An 18,165-nucleotide genomic window follows, 5' to 3' on the forward strand; every position below is an offset into this window, starting at 1 on the left:
TATCCAGCTCAAGAAATCACGCTCAACATAAATTATCCACTGCCAAAATCCCCCAAAAATAACCCTAAACGATTCGATCGATCGTCAAAATCTCTAATTATCTAATTTCCTCGAAACATTTAAAAAATTCATATCCTTAACAATCATCAAAAATGTGAATCCAACTCAAGAAATCACGCTCAACATAAATTATCTATTGCCAAAATCCCCCAAAAATAACCCTAAACGATTCTATCGATCGTCAAAATCTCTAATTACCTAATTTCCTCGAAACATTCATATCCTGATCTCTTAAAAATCATCGAAAATACGAATCCAGCATCAAGGAATCAGCTCAACATAAATTATTCATTGCCAAAATCTCCTAAAAATAACGATCGATCGTCAAAATCTCTAATTTCTTCGAAACATTTAAAAAATTCATATCCTTAACAATCATCAAAAATATGAATCCAGCTCAAGAAATCACGCTCAACATAAATTATCCACTGCCAAAATCCCCCAAAAATAACCCTAAACGACGATTCGATCGATCGTCAAAATCTCTAATTACCTAATTTCCTCGAAACATTAAAAAAATTCATATCTTGATCCCTTAACAATCATCGAAAATACGAATCAAAGGATCGCATCTTAAAATCTCGAAATCCCTAAATTATCGAAAACTCTCCCCCCCAAGAAAAGCGAAGGAAAATTTCCAATTATAATCGATCGCAACCGAATCACACAACCGTGACACGTTTCGATCGATCAACGATCGTGGATAAAAATATTGATCCGAGCGCGAGAGACGGCGGTTGTTACGCCAATGTCGATGAAAAAATCCGCGCAAACCACTGGGGCAGAAGGGGTTGTCAGAGGTTCGCGTGCTAACATAAGTCACAATTAACGAAGGCGTTAAGTCGGCCCCCTATTAATAAGCGTGGTCGAAGCGTCCTATAAATAGCGACGGGCACGAGGTGACAACATTATACGCGGCCACATGCGACCACAGGGAGGCTGTATGGGCTCGCACCAACACTGCTACAAGATAAAAACACAATGCAATACGGCTGGCATCGGCAGGTCGCAGAAAAGAGCTGCCAGTGTTAAGTGCGACTATTTTCGCGTCGATGACACATCGCCGCTGATTGGACGGAATCGAGACTCTAAATAAAATCCCCTTCGATCCTCCTTCGAGCCCTCGCATCCTTGCCTCCTCTTCGTTTTCGCACCCCTTTTTCCCTCTCTGCTCCAAACATTCCTCACCCTTTATGCGGAGGTCCCTGCGAACATTTTAATTATCGAGAATTGTTCTCGAGAACGGTGCTTTTTTCGCATCGTTGCAACACTTTGATTCGGGTATCAGGATTCTAGGTAAGATTAATCGTTGCGATTCTTTCTTTTTTTTTTTTTCAAGAAATACTTTGATATCGATATTGGTCTTATCTAGATTCGATTAGGTGTCTTGGAAAATTTTAAGAGGATGCATCGTTCGGTTATACAAAAATTTATCCGTCAAAAAATATGTTTGAATATGTTTGAATACGAGTTGTACGTTTTTCGCAGTTCGATCTCAACCCCTCTTCGTCCAAGTGTGGGATAAAAAGAAATAGATTATCGTTTCGAGGATTCGTGCCCGAATTTTTACGCAACGAAAAATAATAAAAGTAAGGAGGGAAAAGTTGGAGGGATCGTTGTTCGAGAATGGGAGAGGTCGGCCTTCGTCGAAGATGAAGAGACGTTTAAAAGATTTCGAAGAACGATCGGATCTTTCCATGAATGGGCTGACGAAAGGCTTGATCCTGATTTGTTGGCAATCGCAACCGAATTGTTGACGACGGCGGGATCAGCTGGGTGCTTTCGTACACTCGATCGGCAGCTCGGTTTATATTTATTGCACGCTCACCCGATCTGCCGCGTCTCTTTTTCCCTTCGAGAAGAGGCGCGCGTGAGTCATGCTGGATGCCAATTGGGCGAGTGCCCCGTTCCCGTCGCGGTCCATGTTGCACAATTGCAGGAACACCTGATTTTTTTCTACACTCGCAATCGTCGAGGCACGCCGAGAAATCGTAGCCGTTCCTATGAAATTGCAAAATAATACCAACCCGTATATAAATATCGCGCATCGAGAAATGAAAAGAAATCAAAGAGAGAGAGAGAAAGAGAGAGAATATGAAAGAAACAACATAGAATTTAAACGCGGAAACTTAGAAATATAATTTGAAGATGTATGGAAGAATGAAGGAACGCAAATATAGAATATAGAAATTTAAGGGAATGAGAATTTTAAAACGATTTTCTAACATTTGGAAATTTGGAAACAAAAAGAAAAATTAGAAATATGAAGAATTTAATTAATGACGGAAATTTTTAAACTGCTGAAATTGAAAATTTGTTAAAGTTTACGGGAAACAGCGTTCGACGTTCTAGTGCGCGATTCGCGCAAAAATCTTGGAGGCGACGGCTCGAACGATCGTTTGAAGTCGCAGTTGCTAGTCGCGATCCCAGAAAATTAAAGCGTGGAAAACGGTGGCGGAGGACGCGTGGGCGGAGGATGCGACCCATTTAAACGGATACACGAGTCCGATCTCGTTGGGTGTCTCTCGCGCTCGCGTTTCAAGGAGCAGAGACGGCGGGATTCCGCAAAATCTCTTAAATTCAGTGGTGGGTGTCGGATCCAGCGTGTGGACGGGGCAAATGAGGAAACGGCCAACTAGCCGAGTCATTTCCACCGTTTACCAGGGCCACTTTGCTCTATCCGACCCGGTACGAGTCTTCATTCTTGCCAATTATTAATTATTCCACTCGTCCGGATCTCTCCTTTTTGTCACCGGTTTTCTTCGTCTACGACGACTACGTCGTTTCTTTCGTCTCTCCCTGTCTGATCGTTCAATTCTTCTTTCCAATTTTTCCAATTATGATGCGTATCGTATTAACCGAGATCAATGAAAATTAACCTAACTTATCGACGAATAAACGAAACCTGTTTTACATATAATACTATTTTATTGAGTTTTCAAAAACTTATCGTTCGATTCGATAAAAAGAAAAACTCGACAATCCGTTCTCGCGGAGCAATTATGTGTTTACTGCGTAAATATTGGACAACAGATCGGTTGGAACGGAGATGGAAAAATGGAAAAAGCGAATAATCGCCCATCGCGTATCAATCAATGAAAATTAATCTAACTTATCGACGAATAAACGAAACCTATTTTACATATATTACTATTTTATTAAGTTTGCAAAAACTTCCTTTGATTCGATAAATATATAATTCGATATATATATACTATAATAATTATAAAAAAACTCGACAATCTGTTCTCGTGGAGCAATTATATGTTTATCGCGCAAATATTGGACAACAAATCGGGGATGGAAAAGTAAGCTCCAGAGCGAGCGATCTATCAATGAAAATTAACCTAACTTATCGACGAATAAACGAAACCTATTTTACATATATTACTATTTTATTAAGTTTGCAAAAACTTCGTTTGATTCGATAAAAACTATAATAACTATAAAACTCGACGATCTGTTCTCGTGGAGCAATTATGTGTTTACTGCGTAAATATTAGACAACAGATCGGTTGGAACGGAGATGGAAAAATGGAAAAAGCGAATAATCGCCCATCGCGTATCAATCAATGAAAATTAACCTAACTTATCGACGAATAAACGAAACTTATTTTACATATATTACTATTTTATTAAATTTGCAAAAACTTCGTTTGATTCGATAAAAACTATAATAACTATAAAAAAATCGACGATCTGGTCTCATGGAGCAATTATATGTTTATCGCGCAAATATTAGACAACAAATCGGGGATGGAAAAGTAAGCTCCAGAGCGAGCGATCAATGAAAATTAACCTAACTTATCGACGAATAAACGAAACCTATCTTACATATAATACTTACTATTTTATTGAGTTTGCAAAAACTTATCGTTCGATTCGATAAAAAGAAAAACTCGACGATCCGTTCTCGCGAAGCAACCATGTGTTCACCGCGCAAATATTGGACAACAGATCGGGGATGGAAAAAGAAGTTCCAGAGCGAATGATCGTCCATCGATCAATGAAAATTAACCTAACTTATCGACGAATAAATCTTACATATAATATTTATTATTTTATTGAGTTTGCAAAAACTTATCGTTCGATTCGATAAAAACTATAATAAGAAAAACTCGACGATCCGTTCTCGCGGAGCAACTATGTGTTCACCGCGCAAATATTGGACAACAGATCGGGGATGGAAAAATGGAAGAAGCTGGAGAGCGAAGGATTCCCGCGAGGAATGCGCTTTTCTTCTATCCGTGAGGACGACCAGTCCTCTCTGGTGGAGGATGAACGACGACGAAGCATCTTGACAATGTTCACGGGTTAATGGTACCAGTTTCACCGCATACTCGTTACGAAAACGATATAAAGGGACATGTAACGGGGAAGGTGAGGTCAGCCAGACTCTCGTAATATTTCTACGTGTTCGTTCGAGTTCGTAAGGTTCATTTATGGAACTGGTTCGTCTTACGACATTTATAAACCTGTTCCCCGAAAAGATCGCTCGTACGAATGTTCGCCACTCTCCTCGTTCCGCGTACGAAACATCGACACGGCGTTGCTCGCCGATCGACACACTCTGTTCCTCAAAACAAAGATCTTTGCTTCTTTCTTCGCCTCTTCGTTTCTTTGCTTTCTTTGATTTTTTTTTTTTTTTCTTTTTTAGTTTTTCGATTTCCTCTTGTTCCCTTTGCTTGTTGCTATAATCTTAGGTTTTTTTTTTTGTTTCATTTGTTTCTTAGTTTCTTCTTGATTTGTTTATTTCATTTTTTTTTTCACAAATTCTTCTAGGTTTCTTCTTTCTCTGATTTCTTGACTCCTTTCTTTTCTGGTTCTCAGATTCCTGAATTACTAGATTTCTTCTTTCTCTGGTTTCTTGGCTTCTTGACTCCTTTCTTTTCTGATTCTTGGATCCCTAAATTCCTAGGTTTCTTCTTTCTTTAGTTTCTTGACTTCTTAATTTCTTTTCTTGGTCCCTTCTTTAGGTTCCTTACTAACTTGTTGACTTTTTCCCTTCCTAGACGCAGAATTATCATTGCAACAATAATTCATCGTAACGAAAAATCGCGGAAAAGTCTTTCAACGGGGTAATCCCTCCAATATTACATCACACTTCTCCTTTCCCAACATTGATACAAATGGTATCCGTTCCATTTATCCACCGCAGAGGGAGGCAAGCATTTGTATCCCTTATCCACGATTTCATCCGATCCCTAATTAAATAAATCGCGAAGAAAAAGAAATATTCGCGTAATATTCTCTTTCTCTCCCATTTGATTGAACGAGAAATTCAAGCGTTCCCTGTTTAAATTGCAGAGGCGTTGGGGACCGGAAGTTCGTCGTGGCAGAGCGAGGATGGCGGACCAAACTCGCGGCGAGGCGGCGAGACGCCCTCGTCTTGCGCGACCCCGACGTCGGCCAGTTTCCCGTCGGAGCCAGAGGTCGACGCCGACGTCGGAGTGAACGCCGACGGGAGCAACGCGACAGCCCCTTACCCTTGCCAATTCTGCGACCGCACGTTCCCCCGGCTTAGCTATCTCAAGAAGCACGAACAGGTATCCACCATTATTATTACGTTATTTATTCTTTTCCTCCTCCCTCCCCCCTTCGCTCGACCCTTCCAACGGTCTCGACGAACGGTCGCAGCCACCTAATCCGCTGTGTTTGTATTTTTGCATCTCGTTTATTACGGTTTAGAAATTGCGACCATAACCCTTTGGAGAAAGATATTTTTCCATCGTTTTATTATTATTATTATTATTTTTCCTTTAGAAAATTAGAGAATCTCCAAAATATTTTCAATAATTGGGGTTTTCTATTTTCCTTTCATCTTTTCACTGCGAGGATTATATATGTATGTATATATATATATATATTTGGAAATCAGTCATTTATCTTTTTCCACTGCGAAAATTATATATATTTGGAAAGTGATATAATTCAAATATTTTTTTATTCTTGGTCTTTAAAATTATAGAATTATCAATCGTTTATCTTTTTTCAAAATTATGTATACATATTTGAGATTTTATTTGAGGAAACGAGTAATGCAAAATAATTCAAAATTTATGATATAAGTATCTATAATCACTTCTCCAAATTTCAAGGTTAAATATATATTCCAATCGTGTTATTTTTATACTATCAACGCTCCTTGTAATTCAGCGAATATCGTCGAAGAACGGAAACGCGCGTTGCGCCACTTGAGTGGAGGCGCGAAGGACGCGTGGCCTCTCTCTCTCTTTCTCTCCCTCTCTCTCTCTTCCATTTTTCCATTTTGCGGTGGCGGTGGCATTAGAGAAGACAGATTCTCTTCCGCGTCCGAGTCTACGTCGAACGGGTCATCTTCGGGTCAAAATCTGTTCCATGGCCCATAACAGGTTGTACCGGTCAGGTTGTTCGTCCAGGTGCCTCGGCTTCTTCTCTACGCTTCTTCGAGCCTCGATATAAAAGCCGCTTCCACATACGCGAGCTGAATCGCGCCTCGCTTCGAGCAAAGATACGAGGCCGATAACGGAGATAAATTTCGTTCAGGGGCTATGAAATCTTCCTTCATTGCCTCGAGTATTTTTTTTTTTTTTTTTTTTCTTTTTCTCTATCTCGCGTCTCATCCTCGACCACGAGGAATCAGGAAGAAAATTTCCGTTTACGGAATTTCGAGAAGAATATCCTTTTACTCGTTTGAATCGATCGCGATTAAAGTTGATCGAATTAGAGAATTTCGAAGACGTATAAACGTTTTTCGTTGTTCTGTCAAAATAGCTTTGGAAATGGGATCGAATTTTTTTTAACTTTTCCCAAATTTCTAGAAAATAATTTCGAATTTCGAAAAGTGAGATATATGTATATATATATAGAAAATCTTTAATAATATTTTCCATTGGAAAGTAGAAAATGAATAATATTAATATTGCATTCTCGATAAAAATGTTTAACAGTTTTATAATTATACAGTGTAGAAATGACAATGTTATCGAGTTTGAAATAAAGTTATCATTCCGTTGGATTGAGTCGAGCATCATGATCGAGAATAATGACAAGACAAGAGAGGAGATTTCCAGCGGTTGGAGGAGTAAGAGGATCGACGGGGCAAGAAAGTTCCTCGGCGAGGAATTCCCTCCGGTGGTTGTCACCCAGGTAGATCAGTGTGACCGATATGATCGCGAACGGGCCGGGTCATTCTCTTTGTACTCTCTCTTTTTATGCTCTCCTTTTTTTTTTTTTTTTTTCGAGTCGGTCTTCGTCCAACGAAGTAACCTCGGCACGTACGACTTTCGAGCCGTCGGCTCCTTTGAAGAGACAATCCGGACGGAAGGGCGAAGCGATCGCCTTCTTCTTCAAGACGTCTGTATCGCGACGTCTATAAGGTTTTTCACGGATACGAAGGAAATATAAGAAGAATACGAAAGAGATCGGGAATTTTTGAGAAATTTTTTTTACGGGACGACGTGTCTCGAAAGGAGGTCTTCTCGAAAGGAAAATGAAGAGAAATTTTGGGAAATTTTAAAAAATTTAAAAATTTCGCAAGATTTTCTTTAGATCGCGTTGAAAATTTCATTTTTTCCTTTCTTTGAAAATTTCGCAGAATTTATTTTCTTTAGATACATTTTACGAAATTTTTATAGAATTTCTTCCCTCCTTAACCCTTCCATTCAATTTTTTTCCAAAAAATTTCTTCTATTTGACGAATAAAATCTTTATAAACGATATTCTCATAAAATTATTAATCGAGTCGCATCTATAGTTGTATCTATTTACTTTTAAGAAAAATGATCGATATATGCAAATGAATGGTCACAATACCGTAACAATTACGAGTAGTATCGATATGTATATTCGTTCCTTTTAATGTCATAGAGTCACGGGGACCAAATGCCATACAGGTGCAGCTGGTGTGCCAGATTATTCAAACATAAACGCAGCAGAGATCGACACGTAAAGCTTCATACAGGAGACCGAAGATATCGATGCACGCACTGCGAGGCTGCTTTCTCCAGGAGGTAACGTCTAAAACTCCTATTATACCACTATTATCGTAACTTCTACCTCTCTCTAAACAATATCTCTCCCCAAATCTTCACCCGGAATTCCTTTATCTTTCAAACTCAAATCTCCAAATTAATTATTTACAAAAAAATCACTTTTTGATATCCCATGTGACAAATGTGATAAATTGTAATTATCTCGTAATTTTGTATTTATCTGTAATTTTCCTAAAAAATTTATTCTTATTATTGTACGATTATTGTACAGATTGTACGATCGAAGGAATAAATATTCGCGATCCAACAAGAAGAACAATCCAATCTGAAATAGACAAGCGGGAACGAAAGTGGATAGGCCCCGATATTCCGATCCATCGTTTGACAAATGAATAATGATCGCGCGACGACCACGGCTCCGGCTGGCATTAGTCAAGCTTACTCTCTTACGTGACTCTTTCTGTATTTACCACCTTCCCATCCCTCCCCTCCTCTCTCTCTCTCTCTCTCTCTCTCTCTCTCTCTCTCTCTCTCTCTCTCTCTCGCCTCTTCCCCTCCTCCCCCTTCCTATCTTTATTTCTCCCTTTTCTCTCGCATTCAACCCATGGGTTATTGAAATGCTAAGCTGGTATAAAGCAGGCGGATCCGCAAGGGTGGCAAGCACACGCACCTTTTCGTCCTTTAAGTGTCCACATGGTCTTCTCGAAATATACACACGGGGCAATGTATATATATATACTATATACGTATAGATACGTGAATACGAGAAGAAGGGGACCCTCTTCTCTGCGTTCCCCAGCTGAGTGGACAGGTAGGCGCATAGGTGTTACGGGACAACAGGTAGAACATTAGTCAAGTGCCTCGTTGCTCCTCGTCCACCGAAAGCTACGAGCCCTTACGTCGCGCTCGTGACTTCCATTAGATTTCTCACAGATTTCTTCTTTTCTTTAGATTTATCTTTTTTTGTTTTTCTTTTTCTCTCTGTTTAAATTAACTTGTTAAATTAAACGTGAAAATGATTCTGAAACAGAGATTAATAATCAATAAAAGTTTTTTGAAACTAGTAAAAGTTTCAGCCGAATCAATACAAAAGATTTTTGTAGTAAATTTTTGTAGTAAAGGATCACTCAAATTAAAAATTTCTGTTGGACGTTCTTCGAAATTATTATTTCGAAAAATTATTTATATTTATGCCAAGGAATACTTGTTAAACTATGTAATAAATTTTTTTTTTTAAATTCGAAAAATTTCTATCAGACCAATTTTGAACTGTTGAAAAAACGTTAAATGGGTATTTTCTTAAAAAAGGAAAGGAAAGGAATGGAAGTAAACAGAGTTTTAACAGAGACTTAGCCTGTCGGCCATTATTACAATCGCATTTCTGGATCTTTACGCCACATCTCTATTCGTTCTGCTCGACAGTCGGCTTGGGTGACCCAACAAAAGGGTGAAAACCCCTGTGGTTCTCTTACATAGATATCGTAACCACAGGAGATCCGAACGATCTCGAAATCGATCGAGATACATGCTCGACCAGTTGTTATTCCTAGATCATCTGCCATGAGAGAAAATAAAGCGAAAAACATCTCTTTCTCTTAATTTGTCGAAAATTATTATCCTCATCGATATTCACTCGCTTAAAACAATAGATATTATTTTCCAAAAAAATACTTTCAAAAATATTGAAATATTTACGTCATGCATCTTTCTTTAATAACGATACTTTACATCGTATTTTAACATTCGTGGCATTAGAACATTTTGTTGAAAAAAGAAAATAAATAATTTTTTTAAATATTCGTCAAATAGAAAGATCGAAAAAATTAAACTTAAAACGTATTTAAAACTACATCATATTAATATACGTCCAAATCTTTCTTTTTTCACGATTCTTAAACATCCTAAATATAACAATCTCTGAGCCATCCTGCGTAATAAACGTTCCCAAAAGAACGAAGGGATTCAAGGGATGTCGAAAAAGTTGTTCGGTTTCAATAAAAAATTTTTTTTTCTTCTTTTTCTTTTCTTTTTTTTTTTTTTTTTTTTGCCAAAAATTTTGCTAAGCAAAGCGCACAGAGACGATACACACACGATAATAGGACAGGTAGAACATAACCAGTCGATAATCCTGGCACATGAATTATTCAAACACAAAGTGCAAGAGCGAATTTGCCGTCTGTCTTCGTTTCTGAACGAGCCGAGACACTGACCGGTTGGACCAAACCGGTGACCTCGCCTTATAACGGATTTAGTTTTCCACCGGACGGATGAATTATTTATCCGTCGAGCGACACACGAGCAGAGGAAAATCGTTCAGCTATCGTTCACATTCTCTTTATTTTTGCCGAACATGCCACCGATCAATTTTTCTGATATCCGAGATTGATTTCACGTTTATCCTTTCCTTTATGATTGCTCGTTGCTCGAAGGAGATTTTTTTTTTCCTTGAAATTAGATTCGATTTTTATGAGAAAAGTAATTTTCATTTTGATATGTATAATTAATGATTATAATATAGAATTTTGATTTGGTTAAGTTTCTTTTCTTTTTTTTTTTCTTTTTTAAATAACTTTTCCTCGAATGATAATTCAACAAATAATAATTATTTTTCCATTAAAATTTTTAGCGACCATCTGAAGATCCATATGAAAACTCACGACACGCAGAAACCGTATCAGTGCACGGCCTGTTCCAGAGGGTACAACACAGCAGCTGCCTTGACATCCCATATGCAATCTCACAAGAAACATCATCAATCGCAAGGATCGGCCAAGGACATCGATTACGGTAGAAGAAGCGTGTCCTCTCACAGTACATCATCGCCGCCAGTACCGAGTTCCCCATCACCGTCTTTAAACCTCTCCTTGAACCCGAAATCCGGGTTGAAAAGCTCGCAGGGCAGTGTTTCGACAACGCCGATCCTAAATTCTCCATTGAAACTTGCCTGCATGTACTGCACCAGAGATTCTTTCAACTGCATGCAACAGCTCCAGATGCACGTGCATACAATGCATCAAGCTATCTTAAGCGGCGAAACTGTTGCGGTATCTCCATCGACCAATAGAGCCAACGAACAGATTGGTTATCAACATGGTGAGAAAAATTTAGATCGATCGGAAGGAACTTCGAAGGAGCATAATAGGAAATATCAAGATGATTCAGAGAGGTCTATGGAAAAGGATCATTATGAAAACGCGTTTACGTGCAATCAGTGTACGATGAAATTCTCCACATTAGGCTCTTTGAGAGATCACTTGATCTCGATCCATAGAACGGACAGTTTCAACTCTGCCTTGATGATGTGCCCTCTTTGCGGCATTCCCTGTGCTTCGGCAGCTGCTTACGCGGAACATTATGTTCTTCAACATTGTGAAAATCGATCGATAGCTCCCCTGGAAAGTAAAGACTATATAGATGCGAAAATGAACGGAAGTTACGAGTCTAAAAGTTCCAGAAATCAGAAATCTAGAGAACAAATATCTTCTTCTGAGCCAGCAGATTTAACTAGCAAGCATACCACCACTACGGAAAACAATTATTCAGCTGGTACTCTGTTATGTGGCCAATGTGGAGCAGCTTTAAAAGACTTTGAATCTTTTAGAGAACATCTGGCTAGACACCTTCAAGCTAATCATAGAAACGATGCTGTCAGACATTCTTGTCCCAAGTGTGAGGCCACTTTTCAAGACAGGGAAGATATGTTTGTGCACTTGACAAAGCATTATCTAGGTCAGATTAGTAAAGAATATGCCTGTGGTGCCTGCAAAAAGCTCTATCCCCATCCAGATCTTCTTCAAAGGCATTTGCTCGATAGTCATGCTCACCACCTTTACAGATGCGCTCTGTGCAGAGACACTTTTGATTCCAGAGTGGCGATACAAGTCCATTTTGCTGTGAAACACAGTCAGGAGTGTAGGATCTATAGATGCAATGCTTGTACGGTGTCCAATAACGAAAATTCGCCGGGTAATGCACCAGGAGAAGGAAAAAGTTTCTTTAGGAGTGAATCCGAGATGACAAATCATGTGAGAAATGTCCATGCACCTCCTACTGTATCAAATAACAGCCCTGTAGCCAGAAGTCCTGCAACTACTCCTGGAATAACTGGAAATTCCGGACCAAGATGTGTTTTCTGTGGAATTTGTTGTACTTCTGAACTGGAATTACAACTCCATTTGGCTAGCCATTCTGCTAATTTGTACAGATGTCCAGTTTGTAGAGAGGGATTTGCTGTAGAATTTTTGTTGGACAGGCATATTGCTCAAGCACATCATTCCAGTAATCATCAAGGTATTATTAGAAGTAGCTCTAGAGAAAATGGAAGGATTGGTAGACCGCCAAGATTGCAAGAAGAGGTATGTTCAAAACTTTAAATTCTAATTCAATTAATGCCTTTTCAATTATTTCATCTCTCTTTTGATTGAATTTTTTTATTATATAGACAAAATCTCAAAAAAGAGGTCGTTCTCCAGCATCCAGCAACAACAACACCGTAAATCAACGAGACAACAATAATAAACGTCCAAATTACTCCAATACATCTTCTCAACAGTGTGATCTCTGCGAAAGAGGGGAATTTTCTAATGAAACAGAACTCCAAGCCCACAAGAAATTGGTTCACACTCCAGCTAAGTTTCAAAATAAATCTATATCAAATCTCAGCATGACTTGTGCATATTGTGGAGAAGTATGTCGTTCTAGAACTGATCTAGAATCTCATACAAGGATTCAACATGCATCAAATGAACCTGGGGGCCGTCACAAATGCAATATTTGTGACGAAGTCTGTCCTTCAGGTGCAACTCTAGCAGAACATAAACTGCAAAAACACTGTAAAATTCAACTAAGTGACACGTGTATTGTTTGTCGAGGAAATTTATCTTCAGAATCACAATTTTTAGAACACGTTCAAAGACACAGTTTGGAAAACGTGGATCCTCAACAGAGATTAGATGGTTCTCTTCCCCATCTTCCTGCAGCGTGTGTAGTTTGCAGACAGACACTGATCAGCGATTTGGAATGTCGTCTTCATGCTAGACATCATTTGAGAGCTTCTACTGGTCCTCACAGTGTGGGATCTAGCCCTAGTCCCAACCAAAAAAATCAGAATCCAAGTTGTTGTCTTTGCTTAAGAGATTATTCTGGTGATGACTTTGTTAATTTGCCACCAAGTCATGTAAGTGGAGGAGGACAATCTTTGAGAGTCTGCAAGTCTTGCTATATTCGTCACTCTCAAGGTTTACCTATTTTGAATTCATATGAATCTGTTAGATCTAAATGTGATGATTCTTGGACATCTAATAATAAAGATGGACAATGGGATGGATCGAAAAATAAATGGGAATCGGAGAATAAATATAAAGAAAATAGAAATGGAATGATTGATAATAAGAGATGTCAAGATTGTGGAGTGAAATTTGAAGATTCTGAAGAGGTGGAAAAACATAGGATAATAGAGCATGAGAAGACTGGAGCTGTATCTAATACATATACGTGTATACAATGTCAAGTAATAAAAACTGCAATAATTAGATAAATATAAAATATAATAATTTGATATTTCGAAAATTTACATGAATTTATCACTTTTTAAATTATATGTAAAATCATAAATAAAATCTAAAGATCTAATGATCAATTCATTTATTTCCTTTTCAGATGTCATTCGCAACAGAAGCAAAGATTCAGCAGCATATAAAGAAAGAACATTTGGAAGTATCAGAAAAAACTTCCATGGAGGCATTACGATGTCATTTATGTTTATTTGAAGCTAATAGTCCATTACAGTTGCAAAGCCATTTGATAGAGCACACTTTTGCAGGATGTGCCGCTCTCAGCTGTTATATTTGCCAATCTCTTTTCACTGCACCTATTGGTCTTCAGGTATTATAAGAAATATTATTCTTTATCAATTAAATTATTAGTATTGTTATTTTCAAAAATAATAATATAATAACTTATATCTTTACATAAATAAATAAAATTTATACCTTTTCAAATATCTGCAATTTTTAATTTTTTAGAATCATATGCTTCAAGAACATGGTTTGGGTGCACGCCCATATGATTGTTCCCAGTGCACATTAAAATTTTTCTTCAGAGCAGAATTAGATCACCATATGTTAACATTCCATCGATCCGGAGACGTATCCTCGCCTGATGAAGATATACGAAACAATATTGAAACAAAACCAAGAAACACTGAAGAAAATAATTCTGATGAAAGAATAATGGTGAAAGAAGAATTGTTACCGGAAGGTGCAGACGAAGAAGAAGAGATCAACGTGGATGAACAAGTAGAAGAGAACGAGCAAAAGGAAGACAAACAGTTAGAATTCGAGACAAAATTAAAAACTGAAACCGAGGAAGAAAATATTCTTCAGTCTTCCGTTTCCGAGAAAATGGAATCGTGATTATTTCTCGTTGATCGAGAAAGTAAAAGGTTCGAATAAAACATAATTTTTTAATTAGTCTGAGACAAAGATATGATAAAGAAATTAATGACATATTCTTAGACTAAATCAAAGCTTAAATTATCTATTAATAATATATTAATAAACTGCACATATATTTTTGTTAATTTTATTTATAATATCTATTCTGTAAAAGAAAGACAATATGTTGATTTATCTTATTATATAAAATTATTGTTTTTTATTATATAGTTAAGTTTTTCGTTTAAATATAAAGAATAAGGATCTTTGAGAATTTTGTTTGAAAACTGTAGAGAAATCTTTTATTAAATGATTATTACAGTAAGAAAAGTTATTTTAAGATAATATTTATTCGATTTTTTGATTAAAATATGTTATATAAAAATGTTCTATATTTATTCATAGTTAATTAAAATTCTTATTTATAAATCTTTATTATATTAATAGTCCATTTTCCAATATGATTGCACGTTATTTTATTTTATTAGATTGCAAAATTATGAATGGAAATATGCAGTAAGTATGATTCATATATATGTGAAATCTCCAACATTTTGCAAATTGTCAAAATGGTACAAACTTGTAAACAAATTCGTATATAATATAAGTTTTTTTACTGATGATAGTTGTAATAATTTGTGCGGAGTAATTTTTTACCAGTCTAGAAAAATTTGAAAATTATATAATATTTTTTATTAAATTTTATTATTCTCTGTTACATTATTTGTACGTAAACGATTTTTTTTTTTTTTTGTTATTTATTCTGGTATATTTTACTCTGTACTGAATTTTAAAGATAAGTTATAACGCTAAACTTCATTGTTTTTAATACGTTGCTTATCTTAACATGCGTTAATTTTAACATCGCATAATATTACATTTAGTATGTTGAAATATGAGATTAATTTGAACAAACATTGTAACATAAAAACAATATTATTCTTATTGCACAAATAAAAAAGAGAAAGAAAAAAGTAATTATGTAATGTGTAATTGCAGATGCAATTTGTAAATATGTTGAATAATATTAAAATGTATTAATCAGCGTTTTATCAATTTTGACCGTTATTTTAAGTGACGATTATTATTAAAGCAAATGCAATAACTTGTCCATTAGACTTAGTAAATCAGGAAGATAGTTCTTTATAAAATAAATTATTATTCTAAATCAACAATTCTAACCATTTTATTCTTCCTATTATAATTATATATGTATAATAATTTATATTTAATAATTGTTTAGTGTTTTATTTAAATTTTTATTTGAAATATTGTAATTCAATTTTTTGAGTTTTAAAATTGTTGCACAATTTCAAGATGTTTCAGATTAACATCATTTTAATAGGAAAATAATTTTTTGTTTTTGAGATTGTTCTTATATCTTTTGAAGTATAAGTAATATTGTTATTTTTAATGACATACATATAATAAAATTCTATTTTATAATATATCATATAATTATGTATTAATATTAAAAACATTACTACATTATTACATTAGAATGTAATAATATATATGTATAGTAATATATATCTACTATTACAGAATGTAAAATAACATGATAAATAATTTTAATAAAAATGTATGTGAAAAGATATTGATTAATATAATTAATTTTGTTGAAAAAAGAAGTTATATTAATTTTATTAATTTTAAATTAACAAAAAAACTTACAATATTTATATAATTCTAAATTCTAAGTGATAATACAATAATGTATTATGTTTTGATGTTTTATATATACTTACAATATTTATTCTGAATATAAAATAATATTATATATCTATATATTTTTTTTTATAATAAATTTTAATTATATAGAATATAGTTTACTTATTAATTATTGTATTAAAATTAATCATAAATTATACTTTAATGGATTTTATGTATATATTTTGTAATTAATTTAGAGTAAAATATTAGATTATTTAATATTATTTACGAAATATATACAATCTTCATCTGCAAATTCCTGAAACATCAATAATTTACTTATGTAATTATTTTTTCATATATTATATAGTGCATTTAGAAATTGTTTTCTGAATAAATTTAAAAATTATTTAACCTGTCCCTATTTCTCTATACTTTCTAGCTTTTAAATTATTATTGTTTATTTTATAGAATTTTTTTATTTTGCATTATCTACTGCTCCCAATCCTCGAATTGCTCTTAAACCTCGGTTATTTGTAGGCACAGATTGAGATGTCTGATTATTTAATTCATTAGTTGAAGAATGACGCTCTAAAATAAATAATTTTGTTCATTCTTTAATAAATATTAAATTTACAGTTACATAAATTTTTTTTATCTTAAAATAAAAATCAATTTTTTCTCGAAAAAAATTAAAAAATTTAAAAATTCATTTGGAATTACCATCTTCTGTTCTCAATACAGAATTAACAATATCATAATCCTCTTGAATAAAAGTTTTATTCAATTGTGAATTATAAAATTTTTGTAAATTTACAGGTAATGTGTTAAAATTTCTACTCTCCAAATCTATTGCATATAATAACTTTTGACGAGATGTAGAACATATATTTTCTTTAATTAAAATTTGTCTTGCAGTGATCATTAAATCATTCAGTTTTTCTTTATGACTGTCATAAAAATGTTTGCCATGTACAATAATCTAGAAATATAAAGAAATATTAAAATAAATGTAAAATCAAAGTTTAACCTTCAGATACTTACTAATTCTATAAAAATTTGGATATCTTCTGAAGAAGCTATCTCTAATAACATTTCCATGTAATCCAGTAATGCAGATTGAAATCTAAGAAAGGACTGTGATGAATGCAGAATATAACTTAAATATTTAGAAAATAAACAAATAGCATTATGAAATTGTACTGTATTTTCTTGCCTTAGATCTTTCCTTCCTATTATATTTATAAAAAAATAAAAAATTCATTAATAAATATATTAATTTCAATTTTTTTAATTTTTGAATCAAAAATGTAAATAAAAAAGATACTTACTTTCGTAATCAATTTGAAATCGTCTTACTAAATGCTTATATAAACTTGTTTCTTCAGAATCACATACATTTTTGATTGTAGGATAATTATATATCATTAATAATTTTGCTCCAAAGTCCCGATTGTTTAAAGCATGTTGATAAAGTTTATCATGTATATCTCTGCAATTAATTAAAATCAATTAAAATTAATTTTTAAAGATAATTATTAGAGAACATAAGAAAAAAAGAATGAAACTAAACATTTTATTTTATAGTATTACTTTAAATTTTCCTTATTCACTTTCTCATTAATTAGTTTTACAAAATCTTCAGATTTTTCTGCTACATTTTCATTGTGAACGGTATTAATAAGATTGAGAAAATTCACATAATCTATATCATCAGAATATAATGATCTTCCTGGTCTAGATAATAAATTTTTATCATTTTGAGCCCATCCTCGACCACGACCAATTGACACCATTTCTACTTTGGAAAAAGTTTAAACTATGAAATAAAAATAAATAATAAATTTTTGCAAAAAGTATATATATTGTAAAAACTTTTAAATTAAGATATTTATTTATTTAAATCTTATATATAAAATATATACTCACTTTCAATATGAAAATTCGATGGAATAAACTGTATTATTTTTAATTAATATATTAAATAAGAAAAGCATAAAACTAATCATAAATCAGCGCCATCTCTTGAGTATCTGAATTTATAT

The 18,165-nt window shown here is 34.3% G+C and overlaps 2 protein-coding genes across 3 annotated transcripts in view; one reads left to right on the plus strand and one right to left on the minus strand.

The window, feature by feature from the left end:
- Positions 1-14,608, plus strand: part of LOC122711030 (zinc finger protein 423) — an 84,992-nt gene extending 70,384 nt beyond the window's left edge. For both annotated transcript variants that reach the window (XM_043929409.1, XM_043929410.1), the window contains 6 exons: positions 5,368-5,606; positions 7,909-8,051; positions 10,660-12,388; positions 12,475-13,542; positions 13,692-13,916; positions 14,057-14,608. In XM_043929409.1, the coding sequence (XP_043785344.1) occupies positions 5,368-5,606; positions 7,909-8,051; positions 10,660-12,388; positions 12,475-13,542; positions 13,692-13,916; positions 14,057-14,446 (3,794 nt within the window). In that variant the 3' untranslated portion in view covers positions 14,447-14,608. The remainder of the gene's footprint in view (positions 1-5,367; positions 5,607-7,908; positions 8,052-10,659; positions 12,389-12,474; positions 13,543-13,691; positions 13,917-14,056) is intronic.
- Positions 14,609-16,333: 1,725 nt separating this feature from the next.
- LOC122711214 lies at positions 16,334-18,129 on the minus strand. Its single transcript, XM_043929768.1, is given in 7 exon segments — positions 16,334-16,711; positions 16,844-17,102; positions 17,165-17,352; positions 17,452-17,612; positions 17,714-17,918; positions 18,050-18,066; positions 18,068-18,129. Coding segments are annotated over 7 exon segments (1,005 nt in total). The 3' UTR covers positions 16,334-16,598.
- Positions 18,130-18,165: the final 36 nt, after the last annotated feature.

This window comes from Apis laboriosa, unplaced genomic scaffold (genome assembly GCF_014066325.1).
Source record: "Apis laboriosa isolate Shangri-la unplaced genomic scaffold, ASM1406632v1 scaffold16_cov148, whole genome shotgun sequence".
Classification (NCBI taxonomy): domain Eukaryota; kingdom Metazoa; phylum Arthropoda; class Insecta; order Hymenoptera; family Apidae; genus Apis; species Apis laboriosa.